The sequence below is a fragment of the Silene latifolia genome, chromosome Y, assembly GCF_048544455.1.
Source record: "Silene latifolia isolate original U9 population chromosome Y, ASM4854445v1, whole genome shotgun sequence".
Lineage (NCBI taxonomy): Eukaryota > Viridiplantae > Streptophyta > Magnoliopsida > Caryophyllales > Caryophyllaceae > Silene > Silene latifolia.
In genome coordinates, this window is record NC_133538.1 from 194,981,760 (window position 1) to 195,001,887 (window position 20,128).

The 20,128-nt window shown below is 36.1% G+C and overlaps 1 protein-coding gene across 1 annotated transcript; it reads left to right on the top strand.

The window, feature by feature from the left end:
• Positions 1–354: 354 nt before the first annotated feature.
• LOC141629738 (uncharacterized) lies at positions 355–699 on the top strand. The gene has a single exon (XM_074442696.1). It carries the CDS (start codon positions 355–357, stop codon positions 697–699), a length of 345 nt encoding a protein of 114 aa, XP_074298797.1.
• The last annotated feature ends 19,429 nt before the right edge of the window (positions 700–20,128 follow it).

Consider the following 20,128-nt stretch of genomic DNA (forward strand, 5'->3'; position numbering starts at 1 on the left):
TAATGTGTCAGAACCAATAATGTCAAAAGTAATTGTTTGACAACTAAAATTATGATAAAATATGGTAACAAATATCATGATATTTAGCCATATTATCTCATTGTATATTTTAGTTATTGTGATTATTTAGTTACCTTGTATATAGGCTAATATTATGGTGGGTCAAAGACTTAGTCATACCTTGTAACTATATATGATGAAGTTGTATTACGTCTTATGCATTGAGAATAATAGCAATTCTTCTTCTTCATACCTTTGCCCTAATATTTGCTTTCTCATGGTATCGTGAGCCAGTAATTTTTTCAATCAAAAACAACAGACAAAACGAAAATCCTAAAATTTGATAAGATCATCATGACTGGTGATGATAAGCTTAAGGGTGGGACGAGTGGTCCAAAGACCATTCCTATGACATCCCCTCTCTATCTTCATCCTTCGGACAATCCGAATCTCACATTTACACAAATCGTTTTCAATGGCAATAACTACGATTTGTGGTCAGAGGCCGTCAAAAACGGACTCGATGCAAAAAACAAATTAGCCTTCATTCAAGGGAAAGTTAAGAAACCCGAGGCTGATGATGAGGACGAAAGTATTGAATTGGTTGCTTGGAGACAATGTCAGGCGATGTTAAGGGCTTGGCTACGCAATGTTATTGATGAGAAATTGCACCCGAGCATTACTTTTTCGGTCCAGTGAACGAGATCTGGGAAGAATTGCGTGGAAGGTATTCAGCAGGCAACGCACCTCGAGTACACCAATTAAAACAAGACCTCAACGAGTGCAAACAGGGGAAGGATTCCATCGTTGAGTATTATACAAGACTCAAAATGATATGGGATGAACTCGCTAATTATAGCACAATAAAAGGATGTACTTGTGGCGCGGCTGCTTCAATTGCAAAGGAGCGGGAAGAAGAAAAGGTACATCAGTTCCTTATGGGACTAGACTCAAAGTTGTAGCGAAATATAAGGACCAATTTATTAATGGAGGAACCAATTGCGTCTCTAAATCGAGCATATGGCCTGATTCTGAGAGAAGAAAGGCATGCTTCGATGACTGAAGTTAAAGAGGACAAGATTGAAGCACCTATGGCAGTAAAAGGATACGGAGGAAAGGGGCGAAGTGGGTACACCAGACCTGATGTCGAGGAAGGAGGCCCGCCACCACCACCACAGTGTACTCATTGTGGAAAGTTTTACCATACAGAGAAAAATTGTTACGATAAACATGGGTACGAAGAGGTTAAAGCGCGCGAAAGGGGACGTGGAAGAAGAGGAACCAGCCATGGTCGTGGAGCAGGGGGTCGTGGAAGAGGAAGAGGGCGCGGTCAGAGCCACTACCAAGCTAATGCAATAGGTAGTTCTTCTGGAACGAAGGGCTCAGACAAGGCGCAACAAAACCTGCCGTTTACCAGTGAAGAGATCAATAAAATTGGAACTCTGCTAAGTGGAAGTCCAGATGGGAATGACAAATTGAAAGGTATGAAATTAACTATTAATGTTGAATGGATGATACATAGCGGAGCCTCGCATCATATGACAAGAAGACGGGAATTATTGAGAAATACATGGGTCGAGGACCCTTCGATGGTTAACTTACCAGACGATAGGCGTGTGGAGGCAGAACTACATGGGGAAGTTCAATTAAGTAACGATTTAATCTTGAACGATGTTTTATTCGTCCCTACACTTACCTGTGAACTAATCTCTGTTCAACAATTAATTCGCCAAAATAATTTAGTAATAACATTTTATTCGGATCATTGTATAATGCAGGACCTGAGTACGAGGATGACGATTGGACGGGGTGAGCATCGACATGGGGTGTATTACTACAAGCCAGAGAATGAGGAGACAGTAAGCACAAACGGCAATCACGAAAGAAGGACGTTTGTGACACAAACGGCTTGGGCACCCGTCTAAGAGTATATTTTCTCGTTTTTCTGATTTGGTTGGTTGCAATTTGAATTGGACTACGGATACTGTGTGTGACCCTTGTTGTAGGGCAAAATAATCCCGTGAACCTTTTAAATTAAATAATAAGCGGTGTGATATTTTATTTGGCCTTATTCACTGTGATATTTGGAGGCAATATAAAGTTGCTAGTTTGACACGAGCTCATTATTTTTTAACTATTGTCGATGACCATCGTCGGAGAGTTTGGGTATACCTAATGAAAGATAAAAGTGAGGCTGGTGATTTTTTGAAAATCTTTTGTCAAATGGTAAAGACCCAGTTTGAGACTTGTGTTAAAAGGATTCAAAGTGAAAATGGGACGGAACTTTTATCCGGTCCAATGCAACGATATTATGAAGAAAATGGAATTTTATTTCAAACTAGTAACGTTCACACACCTCAACAAAATGGCCGAGTAGAGAGAAAACACCGTCACATATTAGAAAAACACTACTACAAATACAGGCTATAACAACGGTCAAAAACCGTTGTTATATAAAAAAGCGGACGTTGTTAAAGCGTCCGTTGTAAAAGGTTTTAACAAAGGTTGGTTTTCTTAAGGAAACCGTTGTTAAAAATATTAACAACGGTTTTAAGTTTAAAAACCCGTTGTGGAAAGTGTGACTCAATTTTGGGGGGAAAGTTATAACAACGGGTTGTAATATACAAAACCGTTGTTATAACTAAAGACAACGGGTTTTTTATACATAACCGTTGTTGTTTGTTCTTAAAAAATTAAAAAAAAAATTAAATTAAATATTACTAGATGCATGCATAATTACGGCCCGTTATAATTCCGATGCATGCATTATTACTGACATCACTGTGCATATGAACGGACAATATGGAATAAGAAGGGTTAGTAATAAGATTTGAAGCAGCATTGAGAGATAGATGATGATTATGCATGGCACAACTTCCTAACATATATATTAATTAGAAAACAACTCAACCCACATATTGCTTAGTATAAATAAATTGCATTATCTCAACTAACATTTCCATTATCTCAATATATACATCTCCAAACCCTAACTGCTAAAACAAACTCCAAATAAATAACCCTACTTAATCTTTCAAAACAAACTCCAAACTCCAACAAAATGAATGATTTCATCCTTAAGACTCTTACTATGATCGAGAACAACAACAGTTTCATCCGCCGGTTGCTCCATATTGAGGAAAGTTTCAAGAGCTACCTTGCGGATGCTCGATCCGTACTGAAGGACGCCAAAGAAGATGGCTTGACGAGGCAGCAGCAGTTGCAGCTATATGACGATATAGCAATTGCTGAACGGAACCTCCAAATAGCCAAGGAGGAGAGGAACAATATGATAGAGGAGAATAAGATCCTCTATGAAAATATAAGAATTGCATTTTCATTAATGTAATTTTTTTTTTAATTTATGTATTTATAAATATATATATATATATATATATATATATATATATATTAATTATGTTTATCTTGCTTCTTCATTGTTTTACTAACTAATTATGCGAACAATACTTAAACAAATAACATAATGGTCGATAAAAACACATACATGCAAAAGAAATAATTAGAAAAAGAAAATAATGACGATGAAACTAACAAAGTGTGGCGAGATTTACCGATAAATACAGAACGTAAGAGACGATGAAATCAACAGTGACGGCGAGAAGATAAAGCGACGATGAGAAAGAGAGAAAGAGAGAGAGAGAGAGAGAGAGAGAGAGAGAGAGACGATGAGAAAGTGTGTGTTTTGTGTTTGTGTTTGTCTGCTGTGTTTGTGTATTAATAAAGGTTGTGTTTTGTGGCTGCATCAGACTTGTGTTTGTGTGGTTTATAGTATGGGAAGGTATTGACAACGGTTATTAAACAACAACCGTTGTCAAATATGTTTTAACAACGGTTGTAAAAAACACCCGTTGTCAAATATGTTTTAACAACGGGTTACAAAAGTAACCGTTGTGATTACTTTTCACTAACTTTGCGCCAATTTTGCGCCAAATTATTAACAACGGTTGTGTATGTGTGACCCGTTGTTAAAACTAATAACAACGGTTTTTATAACCATACCCGTTGTAATTAAGTTTAGTAAAATTCGCGCCATACATTCTACAACGTCTATTGTGATTTTCGTGAATAATCGTTGTTAAAGGGGCGTTGTAGTTGCCTGGATTTGTAGTAGTGAAAGCACGGGCTTTGCGTTTTCAGGGGGAGTTGCCATTGCAATTTTGGGGCGAGTGTATATTAACGGCAGCTTATTTGATTAATAGAACGCCTACACCCTTGCTAAATGGGAAGACACCTTTTGAAATTTTGCATCACAAAAAACCCAATTTCGACAATCTTAAAGTGTTTGGTTGTTTGTGCTATGCGCACAACAAAGATAGAAATCGAGACAAATTTGGGGAACGGGGAAAACGATGCATATTTATTGGGTATCCACATAGCAAAAAGAGTTAGAAAGTGTACGATTTAAAGGAGAAGCGGGTTTTTGTATCACGCGATATTATTTTCTATGAAAACGTTTTTCCATATTCGAACATTGAAGGGAATTTAAACTCGCAACACGGGACTGGGAATGAGTCGAATGTCGAGCACCAATTTTTCGATCACACTGATTATAATCAGACCATTGATGAGACCCATGTTGCGAGGGGGAGTGATGAACCAGAACAGGAAAATGTCGAGCCTAGGAAAGACGATGAAGTAGTAATAAGCCGTGATGAGGAATTGTTGGTTGAGAAGTTGGAGGATGATATTACAGGTGACGGTACAGCAGGTCATAGCCCAACCAATCAACCAAACACAGAGGAAAGAATTGAAGAACGGATGGGACGCGGAGCTCGAGAAAAACGAGAACCATCATGGAAGAAGGATTAATATTGTAAATCAATGAAAGTAATTGACCCCAAGTCGAATGCTCTTCACGCACAAAAGACGTCCTCAACTCCAGGTACGCGTTATCCCTTGACCAATTATGTTGTTACTAACGTTTTTTCCGAGTCTCATAAAGGTTATTTAGCGAAAATTGATGAGCTTAGAGAACCAAGCTATTATCACGAAGCAGCCAAAAGTGAGGAATGGCGAGCTGCTATGTGAAAGGAGATCGATGCCTTGGAGAAAAATGAGACTTGGAAGATAGTTTCCTTACCGGAAGGAAAGAAACCAATCGGATGCAAATGGGTGTACAAGATAAAGTATGACGCAAATGGGTCTGTTGAACGATACAAGGCTAGGCTCGTTGCACAAGGATTTACACAAGTTGAGGGAATCGATTTTCATGAAACATATGCACCAATGGCTAGGATGACGAGTGTGAGGTGCATGCTTGCCGTGGCAGTCAAGAAGGGATGGATAATTGAACAGTTGGATGTCAATAATGCATTTCTACATGGAGATCTCGAAGAGGAAGTTTATATAAAGATACCACATGGATTCGAAAGAAAAGGAGAGAACAAGGTATGTAAACTGATAAAGTCTATTTATGGGCTAAAACAGGCATCTCGAAATTGGTTCGCAAAATTGACCGTGTCAATGAAGGACTACGGTTTTGTGCAGTCTTTAGCGGACTATTCACTGTTTACTCTCAATGGAAATGGAGTTTTTATTGGCGTACTAGTATACGTGGATGACATGGTGGTTGTGAGCAATAACAGTGTGGCATGTGCAAACTTCAAATCATTCTTGAACAAGAAATTTGGGATTAAAGATTTGGGAAGACTTAGATATTTTCTCGGAATTGAAGTAGCTCATGGATCGAATGAGTTATTTCTTAATCAAAGAAAGTGTACTATGAATATAATTGAAGAAAGTGGTATGAAGGAAGCGAAAACCGTGTATACACCCATCCAGCCGAGACACAATTTGGCCCTTGCTAAGGGATATGTTTTGAAGGATGTGATGAAATATCGTCGTCTAGTTGGACGATTAGTATACTTGACAATAACAAGGTCGGACCTGGTATATGCGGTACATGTATTGTCACAGTTCTTGAATGAGCCGAGGAAGAAGCATTGGGACGCGGCTCTAAGAGTGGTTCGTTACATTAAGCGGAATCCAAGCAAAGGCATAACATTCAAGAGGAACTCGGATTACCAACTAAGAGGATATTGTGATTCGAACTATGCGAGTTGCCCGATCACAAGAAGATCATTAAGTGGATATTATGTGTCGATAGGTGATTCCCTGATTTCGTGGAGGGCAAAGAAACAAGTGACTGTGGCGAAGTCGACTGCAGAAGCAGAGTATGGAGCAATGGGAGCTGTGACGAGTGAGCTTATATGGTTGAAGTCCTTTCTTGCTTCTTTAGGCGTGTTTCATACACGGCCTATGAGTTTATTTTGCGATAATCAGGCAGCCCTTCACATAGCGAAAAATCCCGTTTTTCATGACCGTACTAAGCATATAGAAATAGACTGTCATTTTGTGAGGCAACATTTGGTCACGAATACGATCAATACCTTTCATGTTAGGAGCAAGGAACAAATTGCAGACTTATTTACAAAGGCGCTTGGCGGAGAATCGTTTGATCATTTACAATTCAAGTTGGGACTCGGTTTACCAAGTGCTCCAACTTGAGGGGGAGTGATAAAATATGGTAACAAATATCATGATATTTAGCCATATTATCTCATTGTATATTTTAGTTATTGTGATTATTTAGTTACGTTGTATATAGGCTAATATTATGGTAGGTCAAAGATTTAGTCATACCTTGTAACTATATATGATGAAGTTGTATTACGTCTTATGCATTGAGAATAATAACAATTCTTCTTCTTCATACCTTTGCCCTAATATTTGCTTTCTCAAATTACAAGTCCGAAAGTGTTATTGCACACAATGCGGTCTGCTACGATGGCTACGGAGACTAATAAAGAGTAATTCTGTTAGCAACTTGACTATTATCGTGTTCAATTCCTCGACAAGACGGGTAAAGGCTTGGTAATGGAGAGTCATTTCGAAGACGTACCTATATAAACAAAAAAATTACATTATTATAAAAAATATTCTTAATCGTACAATATATCAAATTAATATTACAAATTAATTTATTGTAACTTACCCATACAAAATGTTTAGCTGAAGCAATCAAAACTATTGTTACGATTTTATTTAGACCATTTGGTACTATGCCCAAGACATTTAGTGGTAAAAATGTCCAGCACTAAGCTGAAGACAAAGTCACAAAAATCACATCATAACAGTTTTACACAAGAAGTCTGAGCTCAACTGAAAACCAATAATTTTCGGAGAGTGCAAAAGTCTCCCAAAACGATATCATCTTTATAAGTTTGGCAATCTCTCGTTCACCCACACATACATCTACATAATATTCTCCATTAACATTTAATTCATCAAACAAATCACGTCGAACCGTCGCCCATTCATTTTTATTTCAATAAATCTAATGAGCAATCGCTCGGTACCCTCAATGGCCATCACCTTTGACATTCACACAATCCGTTATGGAACATAAAGTAATCAGCAATTGCATTTGGATATGGGAAAGGCGTACATGACTTATCGACCAGTATTTTTATAAAAATAGTATTAAGCAAAACTATAGTATGTTTAAATACAAATTCATATTAAAAAATAAAATTTTATTAACCTGTGAAAATGACGTAGAAGTTGTAGGAGTGTTGAGTGGCGCCGTAAAAGTAATGGGAGTGTTGACGGATGTCGTAGAACTAGTAGAAGTGTCAAATGTTGCCGTAGTTTTGGCTTTCTTACGACTTGTCTTTAGAAACATCTTATTTACGTACTCCCAATATGATGGATTTCTTGAAACAGTAGTCTTTTTCGGGCGCCCTTTTGTCTTTTCAACTTCCGGGTCAACAATATTCGGAGGGTGCAACAGATTTTCCGTAAACTCAAAAACCTTTCGCATCATTTCTGCGTTGTCAGACGGTAAGCATCAACTGCAAGTCTACGTAATTTGTGTTGCTCCCGAAGTTCTCTAGTATAATTTTCCTTCCCGTTGTTTTTATCCTCCACGGAAGTGCAAAAAGTCCTCCAGAATTGGTGAACAGAATCTAGTTCAATATACTTATCTGTCCAATTTAGAAATATATTTAACTATTAATATTATTAACAACAACAATAACAATAATAAGAATATCAATTAATAGTCGTACCTGTGTTGACTAAATCAATAATCTCGCATGCACAAGGTAGACCATGAGTTGTCTTCAATCCCCAATTGTTACAATTTACCTCTTTCTGTGCATCATCAAGAATTCTAATCGCGTTGTGAGACACATTATGAGTTAATCTTTGATAAATAGGCATAGCTTGTGTAAGATGAAGACGAATAGTCTTTGAACGTGCAAACTCCTCTTTTATTTCGTGCTATTGAAGATCCACAGCATGATGAATTGTCTCAAATACACTGTCGAGTCCACCCACAGAAGTTCCTAACAAGTGTTTAAGTGATGCATGTGCGCTCTAAACCCTTTGACCACCAACAATATAAATAAGGGTACCAGAAATCACAAAACAAAATAAAAATACATATAAAGTAAATTATATTACATGTTTGTAGTAACATTGCCAAAATGCAATACTTTGTCGGTCCAAGCTGATACAAAATTTTCTTTATATTTATTGATCCATGTGTCTTTGCAATATTTTTTTAGACTCGGAACAAAATTGTATACCTTGTACATCTCCTCCTCATTTTTGAGAAATTGTTTCTAACTTGTAGACCTTACCATTCGTGTCCACCACCCTTTTGCAAATGTTTCACCGACTAAACCTGAATTTTTTATCCTAGTTTTTTTCACCCAAGCTTCTGTTGGAGTATGTGTCCTCAACAATAGTGAGATCACATATTTAAATCTCATCATAAGAATACATAAGGGATGATACTTTATAGTCAACTGATCAACATTTATCGGTAACGATTGGCTGACTAGAGTTTGACGTTACTGTCGTTTGACGGTGGTGATCAGTTGATCCCTTGAGGTCACACCTATAGGATGGAACCCAAATATTTCTGATCAAATGTATTTGATACAGGTTGATCAGTCCCTTATATATATATATATATATATAGTTGAAGTAGAGTTTAGATCAGTCCCTTATATTTATATATATATATATATATATATATATATATATATATATATATATATCAATTTTTTTTTATGTTCTGCCCTATGTGAACAGTAACAGAAACGAAAAAAAAAAATTACGGTTAAAAAAAAACAACCCTAATGCCCCTTTTTTTCCGGCAAAAATGCCCTAAAACAAAAGTTCGATGAAGAAAATCGTTTATAGTTGCTATTAGAACATGATTAGCATATGAATTAATTAAACATGATTAACCGTATATGCGAAAAACTATATAGCAAAAAAAATTTTTATATCATCAACATGACGATTCCATTTACATTTTAACTTAATCTTCATTAAATCATAATCTACCAATTCTTCATATGATAATTTTAACTGATTAAAACGACAATATGAAAAATAAAAATGGAAATAGATCATCAAACAAAGGGGAAAAAAAAAACGAAAAACAGACGGCAAAAAAAAAATACCTCTCGGCAAAAATTTTTTCTAGCCAAAATTTTTTTTTCTTTTCGTAATTCCTTTTATTGTTCACATCCAATTTTATGAAAATCATCAAAATAAAATTCGTGGCCTTGGCTCTGATACCACTTGTGGGATTTATCTGTATGCATCCCTTTAAATTTAAGGATTATAACGAATTTATCATGATGAATGCATGTCATAAAATAAAATTACAAAAACAAAAGTAGAGAATGAGAAAACAACCTTCGGTCCTAGCAAAATTGGCCTAAGAACAGTATCGCAATGATATTCACCTATCAGTTGCACCCAAGACGATATGAGATATGCCCTTAACTTGTTGCTAGAATCGATCCCCGAATTTCAGTAAATTATTTAGGGTTTTTCGTTTTGTGTTTTGATGAGAGGCTAGGTTAGAAAATTAGGGTTGCAATGAATCCTCCTTTTCTCTTATATTAACCGAAATTAAGAGAAGGAAACGAGGGATTATTCTTTCCCATTTACTCGGCCCAAATTTCCGAAAATGAGAGATATTATTTTCTCATTTTTCGGTTTTCTAGTTACCCAAAAATAAGGAGATTAAATCTTCTTATTTTGGTAGTATGCGAAATGTATAAAATGTATTAAATATAAATTGTCATTTTATTATTCCGCATTAACAAGTCTACACACAACAACTTGCGGTTGATTTATTAATACGAGTCAATAATAATTTATAATGACAATATCGTATAATTATCATTCGCTGATTAAATATAACCGATTACATTTAATTACGAATTAACATATTAATTCGTCCAAGCTAACATTATATACATTAATTAAATATAACTTATTATATTCAATTTACGAATTGACAGTAACTAATATTATTTAATCGGCATTAAATAATCGTCTCATCAACACATTCACTAAATGTTTAGTCATATAAGGCATCAATCTGATTACATTTCCATAATCACATCTCTCAAACACATCCTTTAGGTGTGACTTTTAGGGACCAGTTGATCACCGCCATCAGTATGATAATAACGTCAAACTTTCTAGCAAGCCAACAGTTATTAGGTAATCGTTAATCAACTGATAAAATACGAAGTATACCCTTGTGAACCTATAAGAGATTTATAAATTTTATCACACTAATTTGTGGAGGACACAAGCTCCAACAATTTTATTATTCAATTATACGATGATTGACTAATAAAATTTTATATCTTATTGTAATGTGATTAAATAAGATTTAATTTAATAATTAAGCGTTAATTCATTAAATTAATCGAGGTATTGTATTTTTAGAGGCAAAGGTTATTTGTTGATTATATTTACAAGGGTTGTAAATTAATTAAATTGGACATTATAGAGCTCATTATATTTTCATATAATGACATAATTATCACTTAAGAGTTAAGTGCATATTAATTATTTGTTTATAATTGTTATATGATCAAACAAATACTTATTTATGTAAGATAAATAATTAAATTATTCTCATGTTTCTGTGACAAACATTACAAAATCAAAATGGTCCATTTTACACTAAAGTAGCCGAAAATATGGTGTTGTATGACAACATCTTATTTTTGTCTTTTTCTTAATCAACCCCATGCATATAATCATTTCACCTACATGCATGCTTATGACATAACCTAGCCTTATGCAATCATTACCTATTCTTGCATGCAAATTTTTTTTAAAAAAAAAGAAATAGACCATTAATGGCTCTAGTGGAGCCGGTTTTTGGAGCTTAAAAAGGGCAATTGGTTGTTCATTTTTCTAGTTCTAATTTTGTATACTTCTCTCTAAAAATTCACACAATCACATATTATTATTGTTGGAGTTAGTGTCCTCCACAATAATGCGTTAACATAATAAATCTCATTAATGGAATATCATCAGATATTTAATTATTTGATCCTCGTCAGTTGATTAACGTAAATCGATAACGGTTGGCTGACTAGAGTTCGACGTTATTGTCGTGAGACGGCGGTGATCAACTGACCTCTTTCGGTCACACCTATAGGAACGAACCCCAATAGGCAACTAATTAATTGTATGAGATACAATTTATTTAGTCCCTTGATTTGTAGACTAAAAGGTTAGTCAATTATTTTAAGAGAGAATTCGAGTTGCGAACTCGAGGAACGACAGTTATTATTTAATTATGTGATAATTGAATAATAAATTTTGCGAGACGGCTTTTAGTTAATTAATTGTTAATTCACTAAAATTGTACTAATTGATTAATGTGATTAATATTAGTACGTAAATTATATGTGTAGTGGTACATGTATATTTACGAACTGATTTAGATGAATTAATTATGGAAGTATTTAAACATGAAACGATATTTAAAATAATATTACACGTATTTGTGCGACAAATATAAGATCCAATATGGACCCGTAAGTGGGCAAGTGGACCGTGTAAAATAGAGTAGTGGATGATTACACATATAATCATTTCACCTTACTTTATATACTACCATAATTTATCTTATATAGATTTTGCATGTGATGTAAGATTAAATAATATAAGACAATTTGTCCACTCCAACACTCCACCCCACCCGCCACTTTCCCTTCCTATATACTCCATCCTTTGTTCATTTCTACACTACATTTTTTTGGTATGTTTTGCATCTGAACAAAATCAATCATCTCTCTAAAATAATTATTCATCTTTACTAAGATTGTTAGTAAACAAATTTTATTACTAAGACTTGTTAGTAATATTACAAATAATATCAAGGGTATTAATTTTAATAAGTTCTCGTTAAATACTTGTTATTATTTTGGGTAAGTTCTTGGGTGCATCTTGAAGGAGATCTTCTCTTTGAAGATTAGTAAGGAGGATCATCCATTTGATATAAGCTCAAGAACAAACTAGTAAGGTGAACTAGTTTGTGCCCATTTTACCATAAAATCAATGTAAGGAAATTGTTTTTCCTTAAACTTTCATTTTCATGCTTTTATATTTGCATGCATGTTACATAGATCACCTAAATGATAAATTATGAGATAATTTAATTTTTATTAGAGAGTCTAATATGGATCTATGATCTTTCAAGTGGTATCAGAGCTTAGGCTTGTAATTTGCATGTTGATTTTAAGCATTTTAATGAATTATGAGATAATTTATAAAAACTCAAAAATTGTGTTAGAAGAGGTTTTAGCACGAAATTTTTGGGGCATACATACCTACTGATCTTAAAAAGTTTGTGGTTAAGTTTGGTGATTTTTGAAGTTATTTTGCTATTTTTAATGATTTTTGGTAGAAAACCGAGTCAAAATACCGTATTTTAGTTAAAAATTGAATAAAAATAGTTAAACATTGATTCGGTGCATGGATTTATGGTATTTCATGCATATTTTCTACTGATTGTATGCAAAAAGTTGAAGGTTAGTTCGAATTTTTCGTGTTTATTGATTTTATGAGATAAAAGTCGATAAAAGTGAAATTAATTAATCATAATTTCGAATCAATTGATTCTGCCCATGATAAATTTATGTACATTTAAAAATATTATTTAAATGTTAAAAGTAAATTTTAATTTGTGTTTTCACCTTGTTTTGATGTTTATTGGTTTTAGTGGTTAAAAATCGATGAATATCGATCTTTTTCTTCATAAAATTTATCCGGATTTTTTGGGCAATTTTTCTGACATTTTGGTGTTATTGGGAGTGTTCCAGAATACTAAAAAATTTTGTTTCAATTTTTTGGGTAATGTTTCAATTATTTTGGATTTTTACTTAAATATTATGATTTTACCGATTAAATTAGCAAAATATTACCAAATCAAACTAATTATTTATCATAAAATTAGTGAGGACTAATTTTTAGGTTCAAAACATTTTGGACAATTAGTTTGGACTTAAATGAGATTTAAGAGTTGATTATTGATTTTTACATGTTAAAAATCGATTAAATCCACAAAAACCAAGATGGATACCAACGAATGATAGATAGGGCGATTTTGGCATCATTTTACAGCATTTTAAGCATATTTATTTAAGTTGAATGAATGATTGTCATTTATTTAAAGTATTTATCTTGTTGTACCTAGTATGGCCTAGTTAATTTTAATCGTTATTACCCGAAATGAATGGGAATATCGATTTGTTTGTAATTAAATACGATCTCGTATCGTCGGTTTGTAATTAATTAATAGTTTTATTTATTTTATTAATTAATGTATAATAGGAATAGCTATGTAATTCAATTGTAATAGTTATTTTTACCGGCGTTTCTAAAAGACGGATACGAAGTCTATTTTTGGAAAGTGTTCCAAATCCCACAAGGAAGAGCCACTTATGGAATGAAGAGGCAAGGGACCAAGGAGTTGGTTTCCGAAATGTAATAGACCAGTTTTTATTAACTAGGTGGCCATACTAGGATTTATTCATATGCGTACTTGTTTGCTTGTTTTATTTTTGCGCATGCCAAAATCGCCATTCACATGCATTTTATTTTCGCGGTTGTCAATTCACGTCATTTACATTCACCGAATTAATTTACTTTTAAGGAATTTATGACTAAATTGACAAGAACTCTCACATAACTAAAATTGAGATTAGCCTTACCAATTAGTAACACCTATGAATCTCTTGTTCATTAGAGCCACGCTCGCCCAAGCGGGGTGTTCTCTTTTTACCTTGGGTAAGTAGGGTGGTAAACGGTTATCACACGCTAAAATTGGTTGGACTCAACGGGATATAAGACGGTCTTGTGTTCCAGGGCTAGTAGATGGATTTAAGGAAATTCGTCGACCAAGAGTTCTAGAGGTAGAATTAGTCAACGTGACTTACCGAATTTACACAATTATGGGATGTTTCGCCCAAGCGATGCTCATTTTTGTTTAATATTTGGGTCTTGGAATCATTTATATAATTTAGTGGGAGATCATTATATAAATGCTAAAACTTGCTAAACATGTTTTTACAAGTAATTTTTAAAATAATGGATTTTAATTTTTCCTTTTTGTTGTAGCATTTTAATTCGCAATGGCAACTTCATCAACTCCATCGACTACTTCACTAGGCAAAGATTCATGTCTAAGGTCCATAATGGACAAATGTATCTTAAAAGATGACGGTAGTAAATTTCATGAATGGGAATCCAACATCAAAAGTGTCTCGTTATGCGACAATGTGCTCACTTACTTGACCGATGCTCCTCCTATCGAGCCCGGTGTAAGGGCTTCATCGGCGGTGCGGACCGCCTATGATGACCATGTGAGGATGTCGAATGATATCAAGAATGTGTTGATATGGTCAATGTCCCCAAAGCTCAAGCTATCATGCATTTCTTTAAATGCGTACGAGATATTCACTCGTATGATCACTATGTTTTCACAAACACCTAAAGTCCGTCAATACGATGCGGCGGCACGCTTCTTTGAAGCTAAACTTGAGAGGGGCCAAAAGGTTGGTCCCCATGTACTCAAAATGGTCGAATATGTTGACATCCAAGAGCGTCTAGGGTGTAAGATTCCTAAGACTCTTGTGGTGGATCGTATCCTCCACTCACTTCCCACCAAGTTTGCCCACTTTAGGGTAAACTACAACATGAATGACATGGATAAGAGTTACCATGAAATTCATGCACTCCTCACCTAAGCAGAGAGGGATATGGAAGCTAGTGGGAGTGAAAAGGGAGATGTTTTAACCATGAAGTTAAAGAACATATCCCTTGGAGTCAAGAAAGGAAAAGGGAAAGAAAAGTCCCAATTCAAGAAATCGTCAAAGAAACATGACAAGGGAAAGGGGAAAGCCGTTGAGAATGGGAATCCCAAGGCAAAAAGTGTCAAACTCTTCGAGGCCGAATGTTTCCATTGTAATGAGAAGGGGCATTATATGAGGAGTTATCCCAAATACTTGGAGGATCTCAAGGAAGGGCGTGTGACGCCTATTGGTATGATTTCCTCTCTCTATGTGATAGACGTTAATTATGCTTGTACTTCAACTTGGGTACTTGATACCGGATGTGGCTCTCACCTTTGTAATCATTTGCAGGGTTTAAGGGACGTGCAAGCACTAGCAAAAGGTGATGTGGATCTCCGCATGGGCAATGGAGCTAGAGTAGCCGCCGTTTCCGTGGGGACCTATGTGCTCACTTTAGCTAGTGGTTTAGAGTTTTATTTAAATAAGTGTTATTTTGTACCAACTTTAACTAAGAACATCATCTTCATTTTCGCGTTAGACGCGGAAGGCTTTTGTTTTATGATTAAGGACAAGTGTTGTACTTTTTCTTTTAATGATGTGGTTTATGGCAAGGCCATTTCAATTCGAGGCATTTATATTTTAAATGACGTTAATGACGTTTATCATGTGGAAACTAAAAAACTCAAAACGGGTGATCCAAACGAATCCTACCTTTGGCATTGTCGTTTAGGCCACATAAACGAAAGACGCAATAAGAGACTTGCTTCATCAAAAGTGCTCAAATCATTTGGTTTCGAATCTTATGGTACATGCGAGTCTTGCCTTTTAGGCAAGATGACTCGTGCACCTTTTGCGGGAAAAGGGACACGAGCTAGTGAGGTTTTCACTCTCATACATACGGATGTGTGTGGACCATTAACCATCACAGGCTAAAGGAGGTTTTCACTACTTCATTACTTTTACTGATGACTTAAGTAGATATGGGTATGTCTACTTAATGAAGAACAAGAGTGAAGCCTTTGACAAGTTCAAAGAGTTCCAAAATGAAGTAGAGAACCAATTGGATAAAAAGATAAAGACCCTGATACCGTCGTTTAGTATCAAAAATAATATTTATAATTTCCAAACTAAAACTATAGATAGTGATAGTAAGGGTCGAACCACAGGGAGGTAGGGAATTATTAGTTGCTTTCTATTTTAGTCTAAGGGTAACAATGAGGGGGGTTTTGATTGATTTATAATTAAACTAAATGCAAATAAATAAATAGGCAAATGAAACTGACGATGTAAACGATGATAAAAAGGATGCTAAGACGATCGGTTCATTGTAGCTACGACGACGCAAATCCTAGGTAAATCTGAAATAATCACGTAAGGTGGGAAAATAAGAAGTCCTCTCAGACCAACTTAACAAGTAGCGCCGCTCAGCCTAAGCTACTAGTCCCTAGGTCTCACTAATACTAGCTCACGCCCTGAAAAGTGATTCCTAATGCCTAAATTTTACTTATCTTACGATCTTAGTATAATTTAGTCGTTCAATTGGTAGTCTATTGTCCTCCCCTCTCTTTCGATCTATTGGGTCGGTCAATTCCTAAGTATTTAACAAATAGCCTCTCGGTCTTTTATCAAAAATTGCAATTAAATCAATTGAACAATGCTAATTCTTACGCGATGCGGTCGATCGACTAGATGGTGCGATCGATCGACCAAGTTTCGATCGATCGACTATTGACACATCGATCGATCGAACCCCGAAACAGGTCTACCTATTCTACGTCATCTACGCCACAAATTCCCTCACATCTTAGCAAAGGGGGATTAGCTACTCATATGAATGACAATAACAATAAACATGATAAAAACAACAAAGGAATTCATAACTGAAGTAATTAAAGCAATAAAAACGCAATAATAGGCTATGGTTCGGGATTCTAATCTATCAATTCTATGGTAATGACAAAATAAAGTAGAAACTGAAATTAAGCAGGATATTACTGAAATAGAAAGGAAGAATAAATCCGGAAGCAAGAACTTTATTGAGAAATTAATGTAAACTAAAGAACCCTAAAATTTTGATGATGAAAACTGAATGATAAAACTGAAAGCTAAAGCTACGTTATAAAGGAAAAGTACGCAGCTATTATTCCTAAACCTAATAACTTGTGGGCTTGATAAATCTCGATCTTTTAATTCTAAATGCGAAGTAGTGTCTTGGTCGATCGACTAAGCATGGCAGTCGATCGACTGATTAGCAGCGAACAGTAGCTACTGGAACCCGTGGGGTGGTCGATCGACCACTTGGACCAGTCGATCGACCAACAGCGCTGTACATAATTGCATTCTGACGAATTCTGCAGCGCGCAACGATCTTAAAACAGCTGCCATTTCTTCGTTACTTGGTCAAATCAGGCGTTCTACATGGCGTTGGAAAGCTAAGAGGAATCACTCGATTATCTGCTCTATAACTCGAGATATAGCCATCTGAAGCAGCCTGCAATGTCGTGAGGTGCTTCTTTGCTTGTTAAACTCGTACGTACCCATGCTTTTGCTATCTTCAGGCCTTGAAATGCATTCTAAACTTCAAGTCCGAGTCAAATATTCATGTCCTTCCTAAGCTTAGCTTTTGGGGTCAAGATTTGGTTCATTTTCTACTCAATTCCGCAATAATCTGCAATATTACATTAAAAGGCGGAAGTCGACGAAAAAGGGCACATAGTAGAATCAACTACTAATAAAAGACATAAAATGCGTGGAAATAAATATGTAAAACATCATATTATAGACACGCATCAAACCCTACGGCCCGAACGGGGTGGTGAGTATTTAAATATTGAATTTGATTCACACCTAAAAGATTGTGGTATAGTATCACAATGGACTCCTCCTGGCACACCGCAATTAAATGGTGTGGCCGAAAGGAGAAACCGAACTTTACTTGATATGGTTCGGTCTATGATGAGTCTAACTGAGCTTCCTAGTTCATTTTGGGGTTTTGCCCTCTTGTCTGCCGTATTTTCACTAAATCGAAGCCCGACTAAAGCGGCCGATAAGACTCCATATGAGATATGGACAAGGAAAGTCCCTCATTTGTCATTCATGCATTTTTGGGGTTGTGAAGCGTACGTTAAGATCAAGTCTGACAATAAGCTTGCACCCAGGTCTGACAAATGTCTTTTTGTAGGATATCCAAGGGAAACACGTGACTATTACTTCTACAATAAACACGAGAACAAAGTGTTTGTGGCTCGTGATGCTGTCTTCCTAGAAAAGGAGTTTATTTCTAGGAGACAGAATGGGAGAAAATTTGAACTTGAAGAAGTTCGAGAGCCACAAATCGAGAATGAGGTAGAGGAGAACGTGGAGGATAGCATTCCATCTTCCTCTAAAACGGTAATTGTTCCTAGAAATTCAGTTAGGATTTCTAATCCACCTGATCGCTACCTTGGTAACATCGAAGAGGATGGTGTTTTGTTACTTTTGCAAAGTGATGAACCCACTACCTACAAATCGGCCATGTCTAGTCCCGACTCCTCGCTTTGTCTAGAAGCCATGCGGTCCGAAATGGATTCCATGAACGAGAACCAAGTATGGGACTTGGTGGATTTACCTGAGGGAGTGCGACCCCTTTATTGTAAATGGATATATAAAATTAAGCTCGGCATGGATAAACATGTGGATGTTTACAAAGCGAGATTGGTGGCAAAAGGTTTCACCCAAATTCATGGTTTACACTATGACGAAACCTTCGCTCCAGTCGCTATGCTTCGGTCCATTAGGATAATCTTAGCGGTTGACGCATTTCATGATTATGAGATTTGGCAAATGGATGTCAAAACCACCTTCTTGAATGGGATTCTAGAAGAAGAGGTGTACATGATACAACCTGAAGGTTTTGTGGATACATCTAACCCTAAGAAGGCGTGTAAGCTCAAGAAGTCCATTTATGGTCTTAAGCAAGCATCTAGGAGTTGGAATCATCGCTTTGATCATTTTATTAAACAAAACGGTTTCACTAGAATTGTGCAAGAACCGTGTTTATACATGAAGTTTAGTGGGAGTAAGGTTGCATTCCTTGTCCTATATGTGGATGACATATTTCTCATTGGGAATGATGTTCCATCACTCACTTCCGTTAAGGAGTGTCTAGGGAAACACTTGCAAATGAAGGACTTGGGAGAGACACAACGAATCTTGGGTATCCGGATCTATAGGGATAGGTCCAAGAGGATACTAGCATTGCGTCAAGAAGCTTATATTGACAAAGATATTGACCGGTTCAATATGAAAGACTCCAAGAGAGGATTTCTACCTATGGGCCAAGGGATTACTTTGAGCAAGTCACAGTCTCTCTCCACCCCTAAGGAAATTGAACACATGAAGACCGTCCCTTATGCTTCCGCTGTTGGGTCTATCATGTATGCTATGATTTGCACTCGTCCCGACGTTGCGCATGCCTTAAGCATGACAAGTCGTTATCAAGCCAAGCCTGGTGAGAGTCACTGGATAGCCGTAAAGAACATCCTTAAATACTTGAGAAGGACTAAGGATTCGTCCTTAGTGTTTGGAGGAGAAACTGAGTTGCGTGTAAGAGGTTACACGGACTCAAGTTTCCAAACCGATCGGGATGACATGAAATCCCAATCCGGCTATGTGTTTATGCTAAATGGTGGAGCTGTTTACTAGAAGAGCTTCAAGCAGAGCGTTACCGCGGATTCTACAACAAAGGCTGGGTACCTTGCAGCGTCTGAGGCTGCGAAGGAAGCTGTTTCGATTAGGCAATTCATGGAGGGGCTAGGAGTAGTCCATTCCGCCAAAGATCCTATCACTCTATATTGTGATAATAGTGGAGCTATTTTTCAAGCCAAAGAGCCTAAGTCTAGTAACAAATCTAGACACATTGAAAGGAAATATCATGTAATTAGAGATTATGTGGAAAGGAAGGAAATTGACATTTGTAAGGTTGGGACAGATGATAA